This window comes from Callithrix jacchus, chromosome X, assembly GCF_049354715.1.
Source record: "Callithrix jacchus isolate 240 chromosome X, calJac240_pri, whole genome shotgun sequence".
Classification (NCBI taxonomy): Eukaryota; Metazoa; Chordata; class Mammalia; order Primates; family Cebidae; genus Callithrix; species Callithrix jacchus.
Window position 1 is genome coordinate 107,588,942 of NC_133524.1, and position 27,050 is coordinate 107,615,991.

The following is a 27,050-nucleotide window of genomic DNA, read 5'->3' on the forward strand; positions in this document are numbered from 1 at the left end:
CCACCCCTGACCTATGGTCCAGCACATCAGGATAATTACATGGGCTTTTCCTTATTATTTAACCACCTTTGCCCATTAAGAAATTGTAGTGAAAGAGCACATCCGACCTCTTGTTTCCATGGATTTCCTCTCCTAAGCCTTTGGAGTTTGGAGGCACTAAACGGATTATGGCTATTTTGCTTTCTGCCTTCTAATGAGTAATTTACAACCTGCAAATTTTAAGGATTAAACAATTGGCTCTGTAAAACAACTGGTCTCGGTAATGGATTTATTACCTTCTTCAGTTCCCCAATTACAATTGATCTCTCCTTAGCTAGGCTGCTAATTGTTAGAAAAAAGGAAACAACTTTTAATCTTTATAGGCATCTTCTAGCCTGGGATTAGAACTCATAATTAACAGCTTGTACCTTATGTCTAAACAAGTACTTGCAGATTAACAAACCACAAGGTTCAGGAAGCCTCCATTAAGTCTACAACAAAAAGAACTGTCAGAAAGACCACCCTGTTGAATTCCACTGATAAGGATTTACTCTAACTTTGCTCATTACTCTCCGTGTGTGATCAACCTTCAATTAATCAATCAACAAGCCCATATTGAGCTAGCCCTATTCTGATCCTGTCTTTTCTAGGTACCAGGAGTACTTTTTTGGTTTCAATTTCAAATATGCTTTCCTAATGTTCTTTTGAAGGAAACACAATGTCTCAGGTTATATGCCTTTATTTGGAATTTTGTAAATGTAGTTGCTGAGGCCATGGGGAGATTGGAGAGAAAAAAGATCTAACATGAGTCTATAGGGAGCAGCGTTTTCTGGGATCCTGATGCCCAGGCCATATGTGGGGAAATAGAAAATAACCCAGAGCTTTAGGAGAAGTATAAAAGAGTGCAGATTAGTCCTCTCTTTAAGATCCGTCCAACACTACAACCCAGCCACTATTTTGTACTTTGAGGTGGAAAGAGATATAAGGAAGTAAGTGAAATAAGTGGAAGAAAAACAGAGTGGTAGAGTACAGGGTAGCATGTTGATGTGAAAAATTTTGATCCTGTAGTCAGGCAGATCTGGGTGTGTCCTGGTTCTCCAACCTGCAAGCTCTGTGACCTTCTGCAAGTTACTAAAAACCTTTCTAAGCCTGCTTCCTCTATGTACAATGAGGATCATATCGGTCTTACAGAGTTAGCATGAAAACTAAATGAATAATGTAGCAAATCACCTAGCACAGTGCCCAGTTCATTGTAGGAAATATGTATATATATGAAAATTTACATATGAATAGTAAAGTAGTAAGAGGAAAACAGAGAAAGGATGTTTAGAGTGTTTTTTTTACCCACTTATGAAGGAAGGTTGGATTCAGCACTCTTCCAAGAACTTATCCTTCATGAGAGTGGCATCCCCCATTTACTCAAGGAGTGGAGGGTTTTGCACGGTTCAGTACAATTACCACGGACAGGTAACACTGAACAGAAGAAGTTCGAGGTGAAATCTGGGACTGTACATTTCAAGGTCATTTATGTTTCACTGTGGGTTTTTCTGTGTCTTTGTTGTATCAGTTCCAGCTGAGCAGACCCTTTGTGAATATTGCTTATTAACATACTGTTGATGCAAGGAATTAATATATTTCCCCCTAGTTAGAAAGTGGTTGAGATTCTTTAATGTAAATTTTTCTGTACTAATTGACCTAATTTGTTCATAAAATGCCTTTTAAAGGTCAGAGAGTCATTAACTGTACTGATGTTATGAGGTTGGTACCCTTCCAGAGAGAAGAGAACAAAAGCTTCTTACTGTCTCCCACTGCCTGAAGTCTTTGTACTCAACATAATTGGCCTTGGACATGTTGTTCTGTGGCCTATAGACAGTTTTAGTTCAGCCTCCAATAATCAAGTACCTTGTTCCTTCTCTTTGCCAAAGTGACTGGGGTTAAAAATCTAACTCTCCCTGTGGATATACAAATCAAATGTTACTGTTCTGCTGATATCCTTAACTTTTTTGTTAACTGAAGACTTCAAAAAACTGTTATTATAAAAACCTTATTCTAAGTAAAGAGACACAATCATTTTTGTAAAACAAAACTTTGATCTGTTTCCTCAGCACCCAGAGTGTGCCCCATTATTAACTTTTCTTGTACATGTAATGGGGCTATTCTTATCAACAGGTTTTGATGGAATTTGTTATTTGTGAAATGTCTCAATGACGTCCACTTGAAGTCCCTACTAGACCCTTTGAAACATATTTTATGATAATTTTCCAAATCTCTATCCAAGTTAAACTTTAAGTGTTCTCTTTCTACCCTTTACTTTAAACATCTGTGAAGCAGTATCAAAAATTGGATCACTGGAAAATAATATTTGGTATTACTGTTAAAAACAATATGTAGTATAGTATGTGAGCCACAGATCCTATACCAGGGAATATTTTTGGTTGCACATTGGAGTCATCTGTGGAGCTTTAAGAACCAGTGATTCTAGGGCTCCATCCTCAGGGGAAAATGGCAATCAGGAAAAGGTCAAATGTCAATGTGTCAAGTACTTTATAGAACACTGTCCAGCCTGGACAACAATTCTTCATCAGCCCTCTTTGAACATGGTCACTGAACCAAAAAATAACATTCTCATTCTACTCACATTTATCCATTTTGTCTAAAAATTTATGAGTAATACCACCAAAGCCTAATTGAAATCCTGATGTGCTTTATGTTGTTCTCTGATTTACCAATTCAGTAGCACTATCCAAAAAGAAATGACAGTAGTTCAGCATATGCCTCCATGATATGCTATTTTCGTTTGCAATTTTGCTTCTTCTGAAAATGGAGTTCATTATTAAAATGGGCTAGCTGCTGACTGAGTACCTAGCATATACTGGTGTGTAATAAAACCATCAGTCTGACTACTCATGATGAGGAATGCATTACCTATATGGCAACGGAGAAGGACAGGAATTTAAATTTAGACTTCTTATCTACACTAGTAGGCTTCCCACTTCCCCTTTCCTGCCCGTAAGGCACTACAGAAATGTTGGTTGTTCTTATTTCTTATTGTAGGAACAGGGAAATTATAGTTGGCTTGTATGGCTAGAGAAGAGAGGTAAGCAGAATAAGAGAATCTTTAGTAACTGACAAGCAAGTAAAGGCTAAACTGTTTCTAGATCCCTCCAAGCACTGGGACTTTGCTGTGGATTGGAATGTCTGGGTTTGATGGCACGTGCTCATTTGGAATTAAAGTCAGACATAAACTTCCTGAGTGCCAGAGAAGCAAGCATACTTTGCTAGCACTCAGTCAATATTGTTTTGAATGTATTTCAGGAAGAGCTGGGAATATTCCCTTCTTTTTCCACGAGCCGCAATGGAACAGCAAGGTTTATTGATAGTTTGTTGACACTTCTGGTTCGAAGGCAAACCTATGCTTAAAAGGAGGGGGATGTTGGGTTCACTACAACTAAAATAATTACAGAAGAATAACAGGGTTCCTTTTTAATCTGAAAAAAATATTGCCTGTCAAAAAATAAACAGCTCTTAAGAGTCATTGGTTGTCAGGAATTCAGCAAAGGAAAATGGGATTTAGCCATAGGAAAGCTGCAAGTCTCATTTAGAATGTAATTCAGAAGTAGACATCTCAAACTGGTTAATTATGATCCAGAAAACAGCCAAAGGAGAAACTGATTCCATAGCAAACTAAAATCCACCAAGAGAAAATGAGAGAATAAAAGATTATGCTACTATTATCTTATCATTTCTCAGAATCCTTATAGCATGGCTTGGGAGTAAACCAAGGATGGATATTCTGATTGCCCTGATAGGTACCATACTGAAAACTAAATAGCTAAGTTCTTCCCGATCAAAGTGAATTCTAAAGAGATAAATCACAGAGTGTGATGATAGGCATTTGCCCACTGAAATGCCATGCACATGTTTTATCCTATTGCTTTTGAAATCTGTGTTTTTGCCAATGAGAATTACTTTACCAAGAAAGTTGGAGTTTTCTTAATAATTAAGCTAATTTTTGACCTTTATTGACATTTTGATTGATACCTTTTCCAACCAGGTTCCAACATCATTGTAGAAAACCTTTTGCATTCTGATACAACAGTATACTGAGGTGTCTTAGATAAGACATTCTGCAGAGAACGTTAAATCAATTAAGACACTGCAAGCTTTGTAGCTGGGAGGGTCAGAGTTCTAACATTATCCTAATAATCAAACTGACCTTTCTGTTGTAGCTTTTTTCTTTCTTTTCTTTTGCTGTATATTTCTTTTCTTCTTTCCTTTGCTTTGTTTTTTTTGTAAAGAATTACCCTCTTGCTCAGATGGCAAAGTTCATCAGCACTTTTTTTCTAATCTAGGAGAGGCCAATGACTGTGAGAGATCTAGACAAGGAACTCTCTAGTGTCTCTACCAATTGTTTACATTATGAGGGTCGAAGAGTGAATTGTATTCCCATGTCTGTCAGTCAGGAACTTCACGACCTTGTACAGGTTTCTTCTTGCTGATGTGGAGTGGAATTTCACTAGATTATTGTTTACCAGTAGGCTACACAATGCCCTCAAATACCATAGAGTTCCTTGGGGATATTGAAGGAGCCAAGAGGGAGGTCACCTGGGTAGTGCTCTTGGTTCCACCACAATAGTTCCTTTTTTAACTCCTTTTCTACCTTGGACTGTCACATGAGATTTACTTAAATAAAACTAAAGACTCGTGAGTCTGAAAGGGCCATAGTTTGAGTGTGTGTTGTCTCTATGAGTCTCCTCTTTCAGAGGAGTGGTCTTCAGAAAGCAGCTCGGAGACATTTATCTCGTCATCACTGGACTAAATCTGTATCCCACAGAATTGAAAAATCTACTTTTCCCATCAAGCAAAGACACTTGATCCTGATGTGAAACATACTGTATATGAGATTTGGTAACCTCCTTCTGATAATAATATTGGGAAGAAGCCAGTGAAGAACACTGCAGTAATAAAGCTATTATAGGGACACAAGGTTCCTCACTCTGGAGTATGATTAAAAGAATTGTATATTATTATGTATGGACCTGTTCAGCTGATTAACTGCATTTAAAAATAGAAGTTGAAATCAGTTTATATGTATAGTAATGCACGTTTCACAGATCATATCACAGTCAGCCTGTTTTACTCCTACTATGGTAATTTGGAAAAGCCTGAAAGAATCAGAGTGCTAGTTCCTTCCTGCACTAATATTCTGAAATAAAACATGAACAAATGTATAATGTTAAATAGTAGCTTAGGACTAGAAATTAGTTGTGTGTCAGAGAGAAACTGGGAGGTGAGGAAGTTGATCTACATGTATACACAATATTTTGAGAAGTTTTATGGGAAAAGGACTGGGAGAAATGGAGCAGAATGGGACCTAGGATCCAGATCCCCTTGGTCTCCCAGATTTTCTAGCCATTATCTATCTTCATTTCTCTTTGTCCTTATTCCACCAGAGATCTTTTCCTCCCATTGTCCTTTGGCCCCTGTTTGTGCCCTAAGGTTTTTTTTTTTTCTTCCTCTGCTTCTCACAGCTTTTTTCCTCTACCTTTTGCACCATTTTGCTTTCCCTCCTTCCCTAGCTTTGTACCTACCCACATTCCTACTTCCAAATGCCCTATAATTCCAAACCTTGGGTACTGCTTTGTGTGCCCAGGGTTGCTTCATAAACACAAGCAGCCCCCTTTGCAATTCTTAGTAAGCATTTTTAGTTCTGAGAATGAGCACATGTATTGTCGGAGTCATCAATAATTTATTTTATGACATTGGTCAGACCTCTGTGCTTGAAAGGAGCACATTGGGCTAGGCTAACACCCAAAGAGTCAACCCTACCTAAATACCTTTTACTATCACCCTATAAGGGGATATATCTATAATAGATTCATTTTAAATGGCCTTTTAAGGATTAAACAACAAAACAACAATTACAAATGTCCTCCACAATTTGGTGACCAATGAGAACTTCTATGCAAGACAAGTAGGAAGCTAAATTAGACTAGATTGCTCATTCAGCTATCACACTGAAGTGTTAGGTTGAGCAAGCCCAAGTATGGAATATAATGTTCATTATAATGTGTTGATTGCTTTTTGTCTATTTGGCTCCACTTACTCTCTTCTTAGAAAGAAATGGCAGACTCTTTCATGATATTCATAAACACACCAGAGGCAGCAATATGCTCTGGCTTTTAACCTCTGAAATCCCAGGTCATGAGTAAACTAAGTCATAAGGTGTTAAGTCACTTGTTGCCTAATGTCTCTCATAAAACACTTAAAGTTAGTTGTAAATTCTAAAATGACAAAAGAATCAGAGCAGGAGTCAGTTGCAGGCACCAACCAACTGTATATAAACCTTCAACATAGATATATATATATGTGTGTGTCTGTGTGTATATGTATATACATATGTATGTATATATGTATATATGTATATATTTGACACCCATGGATTCAACCAACCACAAATCAAAAGTATTTTTGAAAATGATGGTTTCATATGTACTAAACACGGACAGATTTTTTTTCTCTAAACAACACAGTATGACAACTACAGTCACGTGGTACATAACAATGTTTGGTCAGTGATGGACTGAATATACAGTGGTGGTCCCATAAGATTATAATGGAGCTGAAAAATTTCTATCACCTAATGATGGCATAATGTCCTAATTCAACGCATTACTCACGCCTTTGTAGTGATGATGGTATAAACAAACCTACTCCTGAAGGAGCGCCTCAGGCAGGTCCTTCAGGAAGTATTTGCAAAGAAGGTATTGTAGCTGAGATTGCAGGCACCTGCCACCACACCCAGCTAATTTTTGTATTTGTAGTAGAGATGAGGTTTCGCCATGTTACCCAGGCTGGTCTTGAACGCGTGACCTCAGGTGATCTGCCCACCTCGGCCTCCCAAAGTGCTGGGGTTACAGGCATGAGCCACCACGCCCAGCCTGTTTTTTAGTTTTTAACAAAAAAGTTTAAAATGATAAAAGGAAAACATTTTTAAGATAGAAAATGTTTATAGGATAAGGATATTTAAAAAGAAAATATTTTTCTACAGCTCTACAATGTGTTTTAAACTGTTGCAAGAGTCAAAAACTTAAAAACATAAGTTTATAAATTTTTTCAGTAAGCTTAATTTATTATTGAGGGAAAATTTTTAAATAGATTTAGCCTAAGTTTATAGTGTTTATAAAGTCTATGGCAGTGTATAGTAATATTCTAGGCTCACCCTGAGCAACTTCCAGTCCTGCAAGCTCCATTCATAGTGAGTGCCCTACTCAGGTGTACCGTTTTTATCTTTTATACCATATTCTTACTGTGCTTTTTCTATGTTCAGATACACAAACACACTGCATTAGTCACCTACAGTATTCAGTACAGATTTATAGAGCCTAGGTGTGTATTAGGCTATTCAATCTAGGTTTGTGTAAGTACACTCTATAATGTTCACAAAACCACGAAATTGCCTAATCACGCATTTCTCAGAATGTATTCCCCATCATTAAGCAATGCATGGCTGTATTTACATGGTATTTGCATTGTATTAGGTATCATACATAATCCAGGGATGATTTAAAGTATACGGGAGGCTGTGCATAGGTTTTATATGAGGAACTTGAGTATCCATAGATGTTGGTATCCAAAGGGGTTCCTGGAACCAATCCCGCATGGATACCGAGGAATGATTGAGTGTCTCTCTCTCTGTGTGTGTGTGTGTGTGTGTGTGTGTGTGAGTGTACCAGACACTGGGCAATATATAATACTATATGAAACTCCTCTACCTCTCGAAGTGGGTACCTGCCCTTTATTCCCCACTTCCAAACAGGTAGAGGATGACTGACCTTAAGAGGGTCCGTTTCCTCTGTAGAGGCAGAGGTGGATCAATTAAACCAGTAGCTTATGCACAGTATGCTTCACTTCTTGAAGAGCCCTTGTTTGCCTTTTCTAGTAGCACTCCCATCCCAGAGACTGGGAACAGTGAGAGGTGGTATTGTGCAGTGGTGAAGAACATTAACTCTGGACTCATACTCCCTGGATTCAAATACTGATTTTCCCATTACTAGTTGTGTGACATTGGGCAAGTTCTTCTTATCTCCACAAGCCTCAGTTTCTTCTCAATTGGAGATCAAAATAAAATTTATTATAAATAGTCTATAATAAACTTCAGAGGTTTATTTGTGAATTGCACAAGCTAATAGTAATCATTCAGTAAAAGTTATTTATTAATACTTTCTATGGATATAATATTTATACAGATATTGAGATATCAATGAATAGCCCCTTTACGCTTATAGTTCAGTTGCATTGCATGTTAAGTAGAGTTTTGGGGCCAGGATGGAGCTCTCTCACCATATATTGAATATGATTTCCATGGTGAAATGTGTTTTGCATCTCAAATATTCAGCCTACAAAGAAATGTTTGTACCACACCCTGTCCTCTTTGTAAAGTCTTTATATTGGTGCTGGGACATCTCATGGTTGCTAACACGTTTCCATGTAAGTCCTCTGGTTTGTTTTCTAACTTTTAACTTAAACTTTATAAAGTGTTATAATGAACTGAAGTCACGAACTAAAGCTTTGTAGTTAAGTGGTTAGTCCTGTTGCAAAACTGCCTTAATGACAATTTATTGAGCACATATGGATTGTGTGGGGACTTCTTTGGAGAAATATGGTAACTTCTATGATGACTACTTTGATCTTTTTTAACTGAGGAAATTGTTAATAAGGTAAATTGGATTATTCCTTCAACTTAGTAACCTAATTTTTTCTTAGTACTTAGGTAAATTCAGTTGCACATCAGTGTCAGTGAAAACTTTGATGTTTGTGTGTTATTACCAAGATATTTAGAGTTATTATGAAGAATTCGAGAACATCAGAAATTTCTAGGTAATGTGTATATCACAAGGAAGAAAGCCACCATTTTTCTGGCCAAAGGTTGTATTTCTAACATTATAAATAAGGTCCATAGATTATGGTGCCTGTATTGCCTCACCTCAGGAAGAAAACAGACTTTGTTAAATGATCTAGTAATCAAGACTACCTTCTCTGTTCTAGAACAGCCAGAGAAGATAAGGTTCTGAACTATGTTTCGAATTCCAGAGGACACTTCTTTTCTTCCTTTTCTCTATGGATCTTTCTGCATTGGCCATGCTGTGGTCATCTTTTTTCTGGTTTTCCCTCCCTTTGATGATGACATCTCCTTATATACACAATTCATACAGCTCTCTTCCTTCTCCCGCACTGAACAGTGGGACATCAGAAGTTATCACATGCCAGTCCTGTTCAGCTCAGAAAAGGTGTTATTTTTCATTTTCTGCATATCTTCTTAGATTTTCATAAATGACTTTTAGGTTCTGAGCTTTAATACTTATGTATATAAGTCTTTTATAGTCTCGGCTCAGTTAAATTTACACATTTTGGCTATTTCATTCAGCAACAAAACATTTATTGAACACCTATTTTGAGCATGTTGTCACAAAATTCATAGCTGTTTATGACACAGTTCCTACCTTCCATGATAGGAACTCACAATTCAGGAAGGAGGACAGACCTGTAAACAAATACGTATTCAGACATAATGCAATGTAAAAATAGACACATAAACCAAGAACTGTTGGAGTTCAAAGAAGGAAATGGCTAACTCCATCTGCAGGGTGACCAACTATCCTGGTTTGCTTGAGATTGAGGGACACAAAACCTTCAGTACTAAAACCCAGAATAGTCTCCAGAAAATCAATGTGGTTGGTCACCATGTTTACCTACCTGGGAGAGATGGAGAAGACTTTAAAGAGGAGATGCCATTTTAACCAAAGCTTGAAAAGCAACTTTACTAGGCACTTAACGGAAATGAGGATAGCATTTTAGGCAGCAATGAAAAACAAAGCCTTTCCAATTCAGGGAATGATGAACAAATTGGTGTGTATAGTATGTGAGCTTCAGCCAATATGTATGTTTGTGGTGAGGCAGGAGAGGAGTTGGGAGATGGGCCCTAGGGTGAGAAGAGAACAGATGAAAACTGGAACTAGAAAGGTGGGCAGGGGCCAAATCATACAGGACTTCCTAAAGAATCTTTACTATGTCCTGCAAATCAGTGGTTTGCAATCAACTAAAATGATCCTCTGATCCCAGTGAATCCTTGTTTGGAAGCATAAATAAATGGAGAAAAATGGACAAATTTTCTGATTGATTGAAAAAAGTATGTGGGCTAGGCATGGTGGCTCATGCCTGTAATCCAAACAATTTGGGAGGCTGAGGCAGGCAGATCATGAGGTCAGGAGATCAAGACCATCCTGGCCAATATGATGAAACCCCACCTCTACTAAAAATACAAAAATTATCTGGGTGTGGTGGTGCACATCTGTAATCCCCACTACTCAGGAGGACGGGACAGGATAATCGCTTAAACCCAGGAGGAAGAGACTGCAGTGAGCCAAGATTGCGCCACCTCACTCCAGCCTGGTGACAGAGCGAGAGACTGTCTCATAAAAGAAAAACGTATGTGTTGGGGGAGAGTCTTAGAATCTCTCCTCCTCTCTCTCCCTCTCTCTCTCTCTTCTTTACCCTCTTAGCTGCTCTTAAGAGGAATTTTGGAGAGCACAATTTGAAAACCACATCTCTGGACCATGGAGAGTGACCAAAAATTTTAAAGGAGGGAAGTGAATGACATGATGAGACCTGTGATGAGATAAGATTGTTAAGGAGGATGGACTCAAGAATAAAAAGGCTTGAGTAATGGAAAATCAGTTAGGAGGTTATTGTAACCTTGGAACCATCTGAAAGAAACCTGACCTTAAGCAAAAACAATAGGGATAGAGAGAAGTGGGTGGACATTTCTAAAGGCTGTGTTAACAGAACCTGATAGACGATTTATAATAAGGGTGTGGAGAGGGGAAGATTGTTGGGTGAGGAAGAAGGGGTAAAAGGTGATTATATGGTTTCTTACTTAACATTAAAAGCAACAAACTAGTATATGGGAAATCTCTAGTCTAATTTCTAATAACCAGCTTATTTTCTTTGAGTTTCCACTAGCTCAGATAAAACCAACTTGTTATATCACTCACGCCTATATCTATTGTCCTTAATCTTTATTCATCTAATACTTGACTTTGCTAGTAAAACCCTTTTTGCTGTCATTGTTGTGTTGGCTACAACTGTATTTGTCTCTCATTAGCAAGGCAGTGGGTAGTAATTTTCTTTTTTTACTAAGAGAGTCCCCAGCTGACTCACAGGATGTGTTCCAAAAGTACATTTTTAAGTTAATTATTTGGACCTCAGAGTGCATTTTCCCATAGAAGTGGCATTATACGTAGTGATTAGCTTCCCAGGCCAGTCCACAAAAGCCAGTTTAGCCCATATATAACTGAAAGTGTGGATTTTTGCAATGGAAATCAGTTGGAAATAATAGTGTTGCAATTAAAATGAAAACAATAGTCACAAAAGAAGTGGTCTGGGTCTTTGTTTCCCTCAAAGGGAAGGACTTGATGAAAAGCAGGTTTAATCCTAGGAAGACAAAGAGAAATGGATGAGGATTTTTGTGGTAATTGGACACTGCAGTTTTTAAACTGTATTTTCTAAATAATGTTTTGGAGGTTTTCAAAATAATAAAAGCAACTATGTTTATTGTAGAAAATTTGGAAAATTAAAAAAAAATTTTAAATTAAGTCACCAACAATCCTACCATCCAGAGAGAACCAGTGTTCACAAATTGGTGTTTCAACCTTTTTCTTACCGCATGCATTTTTTTAATCAGTTCACCAATAATATGATGCATTCACATGATGAACTATATGATGCAGCTCTTAAATTTATGTTTATGAAGAATTTTTAAAACATCAAAAAGTATTTATGATATAGTTTTGGGCAAAAGGCAACCTTGTATCTGATGCCTGTTTAGGGTTCAGGGAGTATAAGCAGATCAACACTAATCAACCAGGGCAGGAGTCTGCTGTTAGGCCATCAATCAACATCTCCTACTATCAGACCCACCCCCTAGCAAAAACTACAGCCAGACTTTTTGTTGAAGTTCTGAGGAGGATATAAGGTTCTTTGAAGTAATGCAGAGGTTTGTAGCACTGGCTCCTCATTATTTCTGACTTTCCTTCAAATTACAGGGCTTTCTTCTCCCTTGATATACTGTCTCACTGGCACTACTCAGGCTTAAAAACTATTAAGATAATTTTTTGGATTCATAAATGGAATGGAAAAAAGGCCATGTATTTCCTTAGGTAATTATGCATAGATTGAAGAGAGATGAGAAGGACTTGGATGGAGAAGATGTGTACATAGAAGACGAAAATTAGGTGGAAAAGAATGTATTAAGCTAAGAATGGTGAAAGAAAAGTGAGAAAATGAAACAGTATAGCATGAATACGGATCTACAGAGAGCAGAAATGAGTATGGGAAAGGGAGGAAAGAGGTGTGTTTGTCTAGCTCTGGGCTTGGCTACAGAGCAGGAAAAAAAGCAACAGTGACTTTGGAGATGTTGTAGCCAGCTGAAATAAAAGGGTTTTAGTAGGAGGCAGCAAATGCAATTTGTAGTGACAAATTTTCTTTTAAGGAATGAAAATATTTGTGGGGACAGGTGCTTCAAGCAGTAATCATCCAAGAACAAAAACAGTTTGAACTTAATTGGCTATATCTGCTATGATTGTGCGCTATTCGATTTAACCCAATTAGTGATTTCCCAAAAGCATCCCATCTCCTTTTGGTCAAAACTGGATTTGTCAGTGACTTGTATTTTGGCATGGGAGTCCTAATAGCTGCCACCTGCATTTCCTGTTCATCAGTAAAGGTATTGAAAATTACAAAGGAATGAGAGTTGGAAGAAAGGAAGATACTCATTTCGTAGGGGTGAGGGTTGTATTTACATGTGGGTTTTTAAGTGTACAGTACTAGGAGGAAAACCCACATGTTTCTGTGCACTCTAGAGAAGCATATGGCATTGTAATTCTCATACATCACTATGCAAGAGAATCTCCTATGGAATTCTGTGGCTCTTAACGTTTGGTGTACATACGATGCACAGATTCTGAGTTATTATGTGTGGAGTGGGCTCCAGTTTCTCAGCCAGGGATTCTCATTGTTGGCTGGAAATTGAAATCGCCTGGAGATCTTAAAAATATTGGTGCCTAAGTTCTGCTCCAAGAGGTTTTTACTTAATTTTTCTGGGAGTAAGAACTGGGCACGGGGATTTTCTAACTGTCTCCAAGTGACTCTAATGTGTAGACAAGTCTGGGACCCTCTGGTTTAGCCCATTGCTTAATACTTGGGTGGATTAAACCAGTTGTTCTTGAAGTGTTGTCCTGGAACCAGCAGCTTCAGCTTCACAGGACACTTATTTGAATGCAAATCCTTGCCCCCACCCCATATTTACTGAATCAGAAACTCTGTTTTTTAACAAACCCTCTGGATGATTCCAATGCGTGCTATAAAGTTGACACCAACTAGATTAAACAGTTGTTTAATCTAGTTGCTGTCAACTAGACCCTTTCTAAAGTGCCTCTGTGGGAGTTTCAAAAAAGAAGAGATGTCTTCAAGAGCTGATGAAAACTGCCCTGCAAAAGGACTTTTATAGAAATAACAATAATAATAATAATAGAAGCAAGAGTAGAGAAAGGGGCAAGTGGGTGATAATTTGCTGCAAAACCCAGGCAAGTTCTGGAGGGAACATGTCTTCGTAAGAGTTAGGGGGTTTGTTGTATGGGCTGGTAAAACCCTGACATTACCTGCAGGCAAACTCCTACTTATTTTTCAATACCCTTTTAAAATGTCAACCTCCTCTGTGAAGCTTTCTCTGAGCTCTAGTGTACACTGCTTCATCCTTGATTTACTTAGTGCTTTCTAGTTTCCTTAATTAGCTCTTGGCTCACTGTATTGTAGCTCTCTATATTTCTCTCTTCCTAACTAAATTGTGTGATCCTTCAAAGAAAGATCGCTGTTTTATTCATCCTTAGGTCTCCAGTATCTAATACACTATCTGGTACATACTAAATTTTCTTAAAATGTTTACTTAGAGGAGGCATCAGGAATGGCCAGCTTTCTTGTATTAAGAACCTTCAGCTGGAGTACACCGATAATCCCACACAGTTGGGAGGCCAAGGCGGGTGGATCATTTGAGGTCAGGAGTTCAAGACCAGACCGGCCAACATGCTGAAACCCGTCTCTACTAACACAGTGGCATGCGCCTGTAATCCCAGCTGCTACAGAGGCTGAGGTGGGAGACTTGCTTAAATCTGGGAGGCGAAGGTTGCAGTCAGCCAAAATCGTGCCACTGCACTCTAGCCTGGGCGACAGAGTGAGACTCCATCTCAAAAAAAAAAAAAGAAAAGAAAATTCAAAACATGGATTTACCTTTGTGAATTAATCATAGTCCTGAGTTCAACTCTCTGAAAGGCTAAAGACCTTGATTCTCTCAGGACATCATGACTTGATGTCTCTTAATGGTGGCCTTATACCAAAAAGTTCTCAGAAATATATCATTATTAGCAACTTACTATTTTACCATGATAATTGTCAGGTGCCAAGACTACCATTGTCAACTTTTTTTCATATTTACTCTCCTTATTGGTGTACCTACATGGGAAATCTAATTAAAATCAGTACGGAGTCAGCTGCCACAGGATAAAAGTATTTGCGTTCTTGGGTCACAGCTTGCCTCTCATCCAGGCACTGGCATCTTCTGGTTCTTTGTACTTTCCTAATTCTATAGTGTACTCTCTTCATTCTACATCTACACACAAACATTCTTCAAACAAGATAAGCACTTAGTAATTTACAGTTACATTCCATTGCACTTTTCCAAAGTTATACTCAGGTCAAAATGAATGGATGTATGTGTGTTCCCCAAGTCCTTAGAGTAACAGATTTATAGGCAGTCCTTTGGTTTAATATCCTAGGTACTTAATCGCATATTCATTATATGTAGATTTTTACTGGCTTAACTCTCAGAGGACAACCATATAACCTTATTTTTAAGTTTTTGGAAGGTAGGACACTTCGCTGTCACCTCAGTTACTGCCAAGATTATTATTTTTATTTTATTTTTTGAGAGCCTCGTTCTGTCACCAGACTGGAGTTCAGTGGCGTGATCTCTGCTCACTGCAACCTCGACCTCCGAGGTTCAAGCAATTCTCTTGCTTGAACTACTCTCCTGCCTCCCGAGTAGCTGGGACTACAGGCGCATAACACCACACTCAGCTATTTTTTTTTTTTAATTTTTAATAGAGATGGGCTTTCACCATGTTGGCCAGGATGATCTTGATCTCTTGGCCTCGTGATCTGCCCACCTTGGCCTCCCAAAGTGCTAGGATTACAGTCATGAGCCACCACACCCGGCCAAGATTAATCATTTCTAAATGTTATAGAAACTTTGAAATATATGTGTCATTCTCTAAAGTGGAATTATTAAGACCCAGAATGTAAACCAGAAAAAACTGGATTTGTGACTTCTGTGCCAACCCATGATCTTAATATGTATGTGCTGAATGGATTTTTTATTTTTTTCTACAGGCATTATATCTGATAGCCACTAATGGAACCCCAGAGCTCCAGAATCCTGAGAGACTGTCAGCTGTATTCCGTGACTTTTTAAATCGCTGTCTTGAGATGGATGTGGATAGGCGAGGATCTGCCAAGGAGCTTTTGCAGGTGAAAATAAAATAGGACAATTACAAAGAGAGGCATTATATTGAGCTTTTCCATCTCAATGTGTGACAGTTAGAGAGCTCTGTCAAGAGATGTCTAGAGTTAGGCTATTACCATTTTATTTTAGACCACAGGCACATAACTATAGGCATGCATCTAATACATAATTGATTGACATGTTGCCTTTCTTCTGAGAAGTTGGCAGTGTAACCTATAAATCTCTTTAGTTCTTCCTGGAGTCTTATTTTGCAAGGAAAAAAAAACAATGTGACCCTCTGGTGTTGGTGTTTTGTTCTAAACTTTACTTGTGCCCCTGGATGTTGTATGCAGGTGCTCTTGGCCGGAGGTAATTCTCTACATAACTATGCAATTATTTCCATGGCATTTGCTACTCTAATGCTTTACTGGTCAAAGCCCCTTTGCTTGTGATGCCAATTGGCAGGCACCTGCTTGCCTGGGTGAGTACCATCCAGTGGTGAGTGCCTCTGTAACCATTTATCCTTTTCATGGCTCTCAGGGATTAGTATATATGATGAGAAATAATACTTACTATGTACCAAATTATGTCAATAAATTATTTCATTTTTATAACAACTCTATAAGATAAGCATTTGATAGATGTAAAAATTGAGGCTCACAGCTCTTGAATGGCAGAGCTGGGATACGAGGCCTGAATTGTCTGACTTTCCACCACACATCACACAAAAAACAATATATATAAAAAAGTCTTTATTTGATAAAGCAGCACATGCCCAGGATTATACACATAGATTGACTTCTGGGGAGTGATTCTCAGGGACATGTATGAAGACATTTAACATCTAAGAAAAATGACTGCTATTTGTCTTTGTAACTTTGAACACATAAGCCAATTAAACAGAAGGTGCGACGCTTGGTTATACAACACGTTAACCACAGATTGTCTGTTCTAGCCTACCCCCTGAACGAAAAATATGTTCCTGCTGCTTCTGAACTCCCTCCAGAGACAGAGCCACACCAAGGCAAAAAAATATGCCATCCTAACTCAGATCATACCTGGGGTAAACCTATTTGGAGAAATTGAAGAGACTACATCTTCTCTTTTCTACTACCTGCAAGCATTTCACAGGTTATCATAGGACCCTAAAATGTCAAATCTGGAATAGCCCTCTGTTAATCCTCTAATTAATCCAGCCTCAAATTACAGATGAAAAATCAGCTTTTGAGTGCTTCACTTTCATATCTTTTCACTCCTCCCACCACTCTACATACACATTCTGATAAACATTCCTCTTATGTCTTCTTGTAAGGATAATTGAAGATGTAGGTTCTTTTAATGTGGATATCCACCTAAATAGATCATTTAATCAATTATCTAGTTAATTCATTCCCTAACAATACTTTTTTTATATAAACCAGTCAGATAACTGATGCAAAACAGTATTTTGAGTCTAAATTGAATACTTTAGTATGTCTTTTCATTTCATAAATGTAAGCAATAACCTGTATATCTCTATGAGTCCATGCAACTCCATTCTCTGACTCTAGCCTATTATTGCCATTTTCAAAATTAGAAAGGGGAGAGATGCATGACATTCATGCCACTGGAAGGCTGGAGAAAAGACACAGGTCTTGAATATTTGTGTACCTTTATGTATGAGCTAAGACTAAGACTGTCCATCAATTGATATTTATTCAGCAACTTCCATCCATAAAGCATAAGTGCAGTGGGTGATACAAACCTATTAAAAGGCATAATTTCTTCATTTAAGAAGATCACAATTTTCTTGAGCACATGAAAAGATAATGCAAAGCTGTTTAGTGATTCATTCAAACCAAAGAGCTGTACAAATAGTAAATGACATAGTTGATTAGAGAAATATTCTGTAAGCTAGGGTGATCAGAAAATGTCTACAAACAGGAAAGAGGTCTGTTGGGCCTTGAAGAAGTGATCAGTTTTAGGTAAGTTGAAAAAAATAGGGGAAGGGATTTGAGATGGAAGTGTTAGAGTATAACCAGAGATACATGGACAAAGTCTATGGGAACAGAATCTAGAAAGTGTAGCTGAAGTAAAGAGTACAAGTAAAGAAGCTGCAGGAGATAAAACTGTGTTGGGCTTGAATATTAGGTTTAAGAGTTGGAGCTGTAGGCAGTGGGGAAACACTGAAGATGTCCAAGGGACAAGCATGATGACAGCTTTGTTTAGGAAGATTAATCTGGTAGTATGTAGTAAGAATTAGCAACAGGAAAAAATGGAGGCAGGGAGACCAAAGGGGAGTTATTATAGTTTGGGATTAAGTTGATTAGGACTGAATTAGAAAAAGCAAGAGATGATCTGGTGTGGTGGCTCACATCTGTAATCCCAACACTTTGGGAGGCTGAGGTGGCTAGATTGCCTGAGGTCAGGCATTCAAGACCAGCCTGGCCAACATGGTGAAACCCTGTCTTTACTAAAAATACAAAAATTAGTAGGGCATGGTGGCATGCACCTGTGATCCTGGCTATCCGGGAGGCTGAGGCATGAGAATCACTTGAACCCAGGAGGCAGACGTTGCAGTGAGCCGAGATCGCACCACTGCACTCCAGCCTGAGCCACAGAGCAAGACTCCATCTCTCCATCTCAAAAAAATAAAAAAAAAGAAAGAAAATAAAAAAAAAAGCAAGAGATAAATGTAAGAGATGTTGAAAAGAAAGTACCCGGTAGCTTATTGCATTTAGAACATAAAGAAGAGAAAGACAAGAGAGGACAAGTGATGGAAGATAATATAATAGCTAACATTTCTTGACCCTATGTAACTTATAAGGGACTGCCACTTACCTCATTTAACCATTTTAATAAACAGATTTAACCTAAGTGCTCTGACTCAAAGCCCCTATAGCTTACATTGTACAGGATTGCCCTGTCTGTGGGACTGTTACATAACATTTTAAATGTTGAATTTAAGGTGACGTAAGAACATCCCGTAGAATATATCCAGCAGGAAAACTAGGACCAGAGTTCAGGAAAGAGATCAGGTCACACACTATGGATTTAGGAGTCATCCCCACAAAGCAGATGGTAGGTTGAAACCATGAAGGAGAATGAGATCTGTAAGAAATTAAATTAGAAAAAGAAGATGATGACAGCCAAGTTCTCATGAGTAAAAGGCAGGAGGAGGAAGTGAAACCAGGGAATAAAATGGAGCTAGAATATTCAGTGCACATGTGCATGGAAGAGACCCAATATGGTAGAATGTCACAGGCTCCTAAGGCTAAAGAAACAAATAAATTTCAAAGAAGGAAGGGATATTCACTCTTATTAAGTACTGCAGAGGGACAAAAAAGAGAAATGGTAGAGGCACAGCTATTGGGTTTAGCAGTTAGTAAGCCACTGGTTTCAGGATACAGTTCTTTAATGGTTAACTAAAGACACTTTTTCCAGAATGACAACTTCTCTAGATAAATTCATCAGTTTAAGAAAATCAAAGAGTCAGACTGTTGCAAACACAGTGAGATTTTACGAGATCCCTTAGAGTTTCTCACTATGCCAGTCAACTTCTAGAAGATTTCATGACACTGAAGTACAAAAACATCTGAAGGACAAAAGCTGGCACCGTTTTTAATTAAATGATATTTAATTGGGTGTTCAAAATATATCTTAATTTAAAAGGGCTGCTTGAAAATGTAAAGTAATATACTTGTTGGAGGAAAGAATTCCAATAATTCCTCTTTTTTTTCCTTTTGCAGCATCCATTTTTAAAATTAGCCAAGCCTCTTTCCAGTCTGACTCCTCTGATTATCGCAGCAAAGGAAGCAATTAAGAACAGCAGCCGCTAAGACTGCAAGCCTTACACCTCACCATCTCCCTCATGAGTAAGACTGAAATAAAACTCTGCTGCAGGAAAGATGGAAGAAAAGACAGTCAAATGGGGTGGGGGTTCTTTATCTTTCAAATGAATAGAAACTTCTTATAAGCCTTTTTCCTACTCCCTCAGATTATGTAATTTATTTGTAAGCCTGAATAGCAGCCCAAACAGGGCAGCAATGTTGAAGTGACCATAAAGCAGTCACTTCCACCGTGAAGCGAAAGAGCCAGTAGTGAATCCCCTCATTTTGTGCATTCACTTTGAAGAAAAAGGTTTCTCAAAGATGCACACTCCCTCTTCATAGTGTTGTGTTTGTTTTTAAGTTAGAGAGTAGTCCCTCTTGCATTCGAACCTCCTTCCAAACTCCTTACCCAATGTGATGTTTTTCACTTGCATTGTCATTAGATGTCCAGAAAAAAGATGTCAAAATGTTTTTCTAAAAAAAAAGAAAGCAAAAATGCAAAGCAAAAAAAAATGAAAAAGTAAACAAACAAACAAACAAACAAAAAAAGAGCAAGTACTGTGTGAACATGTGAAAGTCCACGCCCTAATAGAGTTGCAATTTTTTATTCTTCTTCTATAGTGGTGACTTGGTTTATGTACCTATTTTTCTGCATTTGGGTTGGAAAAGGTTTCTTTTAAGACATTTTCCAAAAGTGGAGAGGAATATGTGTGTTCAGGAAGGGCTTTTACAAACTGTATATCTAAATAAAGCTCAAATGGTGAAGTCCTGTCACATTTTCACAATCATGCTTAAAAGCTAGTTGAGTAAACCAGGTTGTTAATCTTCTTAATACCTGGAAGAGGACACACTGAAACTGTGACATCCTGCTAGGTGAGTTCAGGTTCTGAACCTAGGAAATCCTGATAGGAGAAACCACATTTAAACAAAGATGGAACTTTCTTTGAGAACCAAAACCAGATAAATGTAGAATCCTGAAATCCTTGTTGGACTTCAAGTAAACAAAGGTAATGAAACCTAAATTAATCCTCTCTTGTGCTTATAAAACATATGCACTGTAAAATAGGCATACCAGGAGGAAATCATTCCATTAACCAACATTTCCTTATGACACAAATTATTTATTTTGAAAATTTATAACATTTACAAAAGGTTTTTAAAGATCTAGAGAACAGTGATATAGTAAACATTCAACTCTGTAAGAAATGGGAGGTCAGTGAAAGCTACATCCCAATCAATATTTGGCTCTAAGTACTTGTTCCCATTTTCTGTATGTATCACCTATTTCTGTTTCAGAATATGGTATGTTCATGCTTAATTCTTTGGGCTTTTGAGTATCAAAAGCATATTCATAAAGATCTTCAAATGCTCTTCAGTGGAAAATAATTTTAACTTACGGTCATATTTCAAGAAATGTCAGTCCAACAGAATTCCTTCTATGGCTTCAGGAAAATAACAAAATATCACCATATTATTATAACAATATTTCACCAACTATTATTTCACCATTGATTAAAAGTTCAACAGCTGGCACTTCCTGAATCTTCTTAGAATAGAAAAATATCTGGAGGGTGTCTGTGTAGAAAAGGATATGCTTCTCTTTTGAGTGTATTGATAATTTTATAAATTACAGAAAGTTGTTTCTCTAAGCCTTTGAAAAGCTAATGATTTGTGTGATAGAAGGCTTCTTAATTTATAGTATTCAAAGAATCTAAACAGAACCTATAAACATTCAGCAAGAAGGGGAAAGAGATTAGTTACTTAGGCCTCTCTCCTTCTTTGCAAAGGTACATCCATCCATTTAACCATCCATGTATTCATTCCTTAAAATGAAAGCACTTTCTTTAGAGTTTCAGCAAAGCATTTAGTGTACATTTTTATGTTTAGGAGATGACCCCACAAGTGTGTTTCCTATTTTCCCTATTGTTTTCTTTGACTGTAAAATTTGGGAGGGGCTTGATCTCCTCCCCTTGAAATGTCCACATTGGGATAAAACAACAAATGTGGAAAGAAAATGAAATGGTAATATTAATTTGAAGCATACTATGTTATACCTTGCAAAAAGGCATCTGGGCCTGTAATTTTTAATGCTACACTGCTCTAATGAGAGAGAGAGGCCTTAATTTTGATTTCATTTAAATTTTTTCACTCATAGTGCCAGGAAAGTCAATAAAATCCTGGGATGCAAATAAAAACCAGTACATTGGTGACCATGTCCTGCCAGTGAAGAGAGCCCAAAACCTGGTTAGGAAGCCCTGTTCATCAGTTAGCATCCCTTAGATGTTGTGAAGGCCTTTTTGTTGTTATTTTGGAGAACATGGAGCAGTGATCCTTCAGACCACCGTAGGCAGAGAAATGGCTTCTCTTTTATGCTTTCAGTTCAGCATATTAAAAACGAGGAGCCAAGTACTTCTTTACGACCACTTTGTACCAAGATTTTATAATAATATATCCCAGGAGGCATTACTTTTATAAATTTGTACTTACGTAAATTTTCAAATGAGAACAGCTGCTAAAACCCCTTCCTTGTATTGGAGAGTTGTAAATATTTCTAATAAGTATTAGAGAGAAGCTGTTTCTCATGCCACAATGATGCTGAAGGATTCACTTTTGGTACAGTCGAGCAACTTGGACTCCAGATTGTTAACAGTTTATTCTCTTTCCCCAGATTTTTTTTAGCTCATCTTGACACAGGTGAGTCTATCCAAATCTTTAATGTTACTAGTGTGCCCTGAGATAACAAGGGCACATCCTCGAATGTTGATTCCAAAATGTCCTGAGATAGGAATAGGGCAGTGGGAAAGTCAGGAAAGGGTGAGAAGCACAGTAGAGATTATTTATTTAAAAAAGAAAAGAACGTTAATGTTGTTAGCAAGGATCCAGTGCGTTGTCATAATCCCATGAAGATTGTCGAATGACACAATCCTCTCAAATCAGTCACCATGTTGGGTAATGACTTCGTTCTTGCTGACCTCGTGTATGTGTCATTGTAAATATTTGTGCGTCCATGTTCCATTTTGGCTACTGGATGGCCAAGTCATGTAAGAAAATTTAACTCAAGTATTTATTCTTTATGTTATTCAGATTTCTTTCAGGCTTGTGAACTGCACCTCAATGTTTGAGTTTAACCACCTTATCCTTACATCTATCCCTCCCCAGTGAAGCACACTCCATTGCTAAAAGAAAAAGAAATATGAAATTGCTTCCTGTTGTCTGTATAACTGTTTTGATAGTTTGAGATGTTTGTCTATAAATGATATTTCTCAGCTCAAAGATCGTGTAAATAATTATATTCCTTTGCTTAATGAGTTGTTTGTTTCTAATGAAGCTGCCAGTTCTGAGAGATCCTATAATATCACTTTTGAATAACATAAACAGGGATTACAACTATGTAAAAAGAAATGCATATGGACAAAGACTGGTAACACAGAAAATTGAAATCAGTTGTGTTAGGGTGATGGAATTATGTGAAAATTTTTTTTCTTTTAAAAATTTTCTTTGATGTTGTTATAATAATTGCTTTATAATAAACAGCAGAAAGGGAACTATAGACACATAGAAAAGACGCCAGAAGCAGATGCCTTCTGGCCAGAGCCCAGAGCATGCAGGGCACAGATATTTGCTAGTTACAATTATTCCATAGGCTTTATACTTGCCTGGGTGCTGAGGTTGGCACACGCTCGGGTATGGCATGTGCTTTCTTAGGAGACTATTATCAATAAGTTAAAGCTAGGGAGATGTCACTATTAGAACTCAAAACACACTCTTCTGCTTTAAAACAGGCTGTCTGCCCTCTGCTTTGGTACGGTATTCGGGTGTTTGTTTTGTGGTTGCTTTAGACTGGAGGCGTGACCATTTTTAGCCCCCTTAATAACATCGGTTGCAGATACTGCCTTTCTGGAACGTTTTAACAGACTTTCGGGTTGAATTTTGGAGGAATAGGATAAAATCCCCAGCTCCTACCATTTTCTTGTCCAACAGGATATTACTGTATATCATTCAAGTAGAATTCTTATTTTAATAACCAATACGGCAAGTCCCATTGATTTCAGTAGAAGTTATGACTTGTAATTAAAAGCTGACTTTGAAATCATTAAACAAATATTTAGAACCATCTCTGCCTGTTGGCATTCAGTTATAGTTCTGTTAATTTTGACTTGAGATGGTCTCCTGTGCTTTTGTTTCGCCTAATTATAGGTTTTATGCAGTAGTTGTGATTTTTAAAGAGCAAGGGAGATCATCTAATCAAAGGAGAAGAATTTCCTTCTCACTCACTGAAGAAATTTTAGGTGAGAACTTTAATAATGAGGTAGTCACCTCGGATATGATATGTTACTTAGTTTCACTAAAAGCAGACCCTCAACTAGAGAACTCAATTGGCTTTTTATCGGTCATTCGCCTTGTAAAAATACTTAAGGGAGTCTTAACCCTGCCATCCCCAGTTGAATCTCTTGGTCTTTATCTGACCTACTTGCAGTTAGTATTCAGTTTAACAAAGGCATGGCCAACAATGCAAGTATCTCCCAGTCTCTGAGCTCTGAACAAGAAGACTGAAATTCAGCATTTGTAAACTGACAGTTCAATAGGCCTGGGATTTGGAGTGAACTCAACACACAATTCTGAACATATATTTGTATGTGGACTGGGAAGGAAATAAATGGTAACTTGGAAATAATGGAAATATTTCTCCTATAAAAGAATTTTTCATAAAAGATTTGTTTCTGATATAATTTTTCTGTTGCTTAGCTTTTAGTTTTTTCATTCCTTTTCTGATCCACAGTCCTTTAACTAACCAAATGAATATAAACCAACATGCATTGGGAATGTGTTAATATTAAACAATGTCCGACTGAATCTGCAAAGGCGGGAACTGAGATATCACCTTCATGTGCACACCTGTGTGTACAAGTATTCTATTTAACTTGTTGCATTTACTGCCACTTAATTGGGTTGAACTTGCAATATAAACTTTTAGAAACTGATTAGTGCCATCAAAGTCTCCTTTAGAAGCTGCCATCAGGCAAATGCTATCCCGTAATACCAGCAATAAGGCAGGCATCCATCTGTTCACCATATTTAGTACCCAAGAGGAAATCAATAGCAATAATAGAGAATGAGTCAGATGTAGTGGAATAAATACTAGCCTAGGAAGAAGGAGCCCTGGAGTCTAATATGAGCTTTATTACTAATTGCAGTGAGACCTTGGGCAAGTCACTTAACCTTTCAATGACTGTTTCCTCGTCTGTAAAATAAGTGTATTGGACTAGATGATCCTTAGGGTCTTTCCAAAAGCTCTAACATTCTACTGTATTATAGGTTGCCTTGCAAATTCAGCCTGCTATAGTGATGGCAAATATCACATGCTTAAGCCTGAGTGTCTTATGTTGCAGTTAAATAAAAGAACTGTGTAGGATGATTTTTAAAACTCAAGCAAATGAAGTTCATAATAATAGGGAATGTTGATAAAACTTGTGGCAGCCTTTCAATTCATTCAGAGTTGTTTCGTTTTGTTTTTGTTTTAATGTCCATTTTCTGTTGACTGTTCCCAGTTTTCATTTTCCATACACTCTCTATGTAAAGTCTGGTTTTCATTAAGCTGTCGCCAGTATTTGCCACTACAACAGAAATACACTGTCACACTTGCTAGAATATAACTGTACTTGGGCTTCTCCTTTCCTGTGAATTAGTGCTGGGCTTTATATAGTTTAATTCTCAAGTGGCACAAGATGGCAGAGCCCATGCATTTTAATGGCTGAGACTACTAAGAGTAAACCTAAACACTTACAAGTTGCAGAGAGAAATGAAAAAGTAATTACATGCTCTTAGCAGTCAGAAGTGTTGACAAATTCATTTGTTGGGAACCAAAGATAGCATTCCTGATGACAACTCCCACAGTGATTGGCCAGTTGTATGATGAGTACACTGCTGGAAAGAGGGTAAACTGGGAGTTAGTGGATGGTCCCAATGCCCTGCCTACAGCAGAGTGCCAACCAGTCCTGAGTGCAAAATTCAAGTTCAATATGTGTGCTTGTGTATGGTGTGCTTTATGGACCTGCAAATACTATATTGATTATTGGTGATAAGATCTTCACAGAATCCTGTAACTATTAATGCATTGAGTTTTAAATCTCAGTACATCAGCCGGGAGGAGCCAGATCACAAGGGTAGTGATGTCTACTGGGATTATACTTAAAACATCTACACAAAACAAGTTGAGGATCCACATTTTCATTGTTTATCAGAATTGTATCTCATTTGGCTGTGCATTACTTTTGTCAAAATGTGTTATCTGTAAACCATGTGTAGTGAAATTCTTCTGTAACTTTGGATTAAAGGTATTTATGGTCTTTTTGTTTGTTGATTTTTAAGTAAGTTATTTCTTTTGTAGACCTGCTGATGGTATGGTTACATCCTTTTGGCCTCAGCATCCAATCTTTTTAAGGATTTTTGTTTCCAATACTGTTATTTTAAATTGTGGTTGAAGCAATAGAAAATTGAAATATGGATTGTGCATGACTGTGTCTTGAGTGTAAAAATATTGCAGTTTGAAACTTGGACCTAAAGTATTGCAAATAAAAATGACAAACATCAGTGAGCTAGTGCTTCTGTCTTGTGTCACCTTCCCATCCACCCCCTTAGCATTGACCATTTTACCTACTTCACAGGTTGGTGGGTATATCACTGTCTCATAGGTCTGGAGGCAGGGAATTGCCCAGCCTTGTGACCAATACAGGAAATGCCCTGCGAATTCTGCTACTAAATAACTCAGACGCAGATTCTCCATTTGATGTTTGCATGGAGTAGCTCAGAGAGACAAATATGTATAATCAATGCAGGTCAAAAGCCGTGTAGATGACGGAAACCTACCAAAAGAAAATCACATGTAGTAAATAATTTGTTTTTGATCATCTTTCCACTTGGAAAATTCTGAGCATGCAAAACCATCTGCACAATGTTTAGTTTTGTCTTATATCTGATACCAAAGTCCAGAGGTCACAGGAGGCATTCCAACCAACATTACTGAAAACCTTCACTCACTAATTTGCTCATGCATTAGTAAGCATTTATTGAGCTCCTGCTACATATCAGACACTGTAGACATTTCTTTTAAAGATAACTTTTCTTTGAGAAAATTACTTTGAAATGTGACTAAATGACAGTAAAGCTTGTTAAAACTGCTAGACATACCTGTTTGTTGGAGGCTCTTTTGAGTCCTCAAGACTCAAGACAGGGACACCAGCAATTTGATCAACTAGTATTACTTGTGCAGTACTACTATACAATCTTTCTAGAGCATGTGTAATTTTGTACTTTTATGTAAGTGCGTACACAATGGTACTATATTCTCTACAAGTGGATTACATATCTTACCAAATATTTCGTTGTTTTCTAGTTCACTGTACTTACACGCAAGCTTTAATTTTCTCACTTAAACTCTTTATATTGAAAGGCAAAAAGACATTTTCTGTAAATACGAGTGGGCAAGTGAATGAGAATTCCAGTAGCTAGGATTGAGCCAAGTTATCTACGGTCCATGTGCACAATTACTGCACTGCCTTCTTACTAACAAGCTCCTGCTAACTAACAATCCTCACAACCTTCCAGCCTTTCTTGCCAGGTTTGCTCCAACTAATTTTCTATTCTTATTA

The 27,050-nt window shown here is 37.6% G+C and overlaps 1 protein-coding gene across 32 annotated transcripts in view; it reads left to right on the forward strand.

Moving 5' to 3' along the window:
- PAK3 (p21 (RAC1) activated kinase 3) overlaps positions 1–25,992 on the forward strand; it is a 287,279-nt gene extending 261,287 nt beyond the window's left edge. For 17 of the 32 annotated variants that reach the window (XM_035289027.3, XM_054251356.2, XM_008989767.4 and 14 more), the window contains 3 exons: positions 15,481–15,618; positions 15,946–16,073; positions 19,321–25,992. In XM_035289027.3, the coding sequence (XP_035144918.1) occupies positions 15,481–15,618; positions 15,946–16,044 (237 nt within the window). In that variant the 3' untranslated portion in view covers positions 16,045–16,073; positions 19,321–25,992. The remainder of the gene's footprint in view (positions 1–15,480; positions 15,619–15,945; positions 16,074–19,320) is intronic. The other 15 variants (XM_035289030.3, XM_035289031.3, XM_002763164.6 and 12 more) reach the window with 1 other exon arrangement.
- The last annotated feature ends 1,058 nt before the right edge of the window (positions 25,993–27,050 follow it).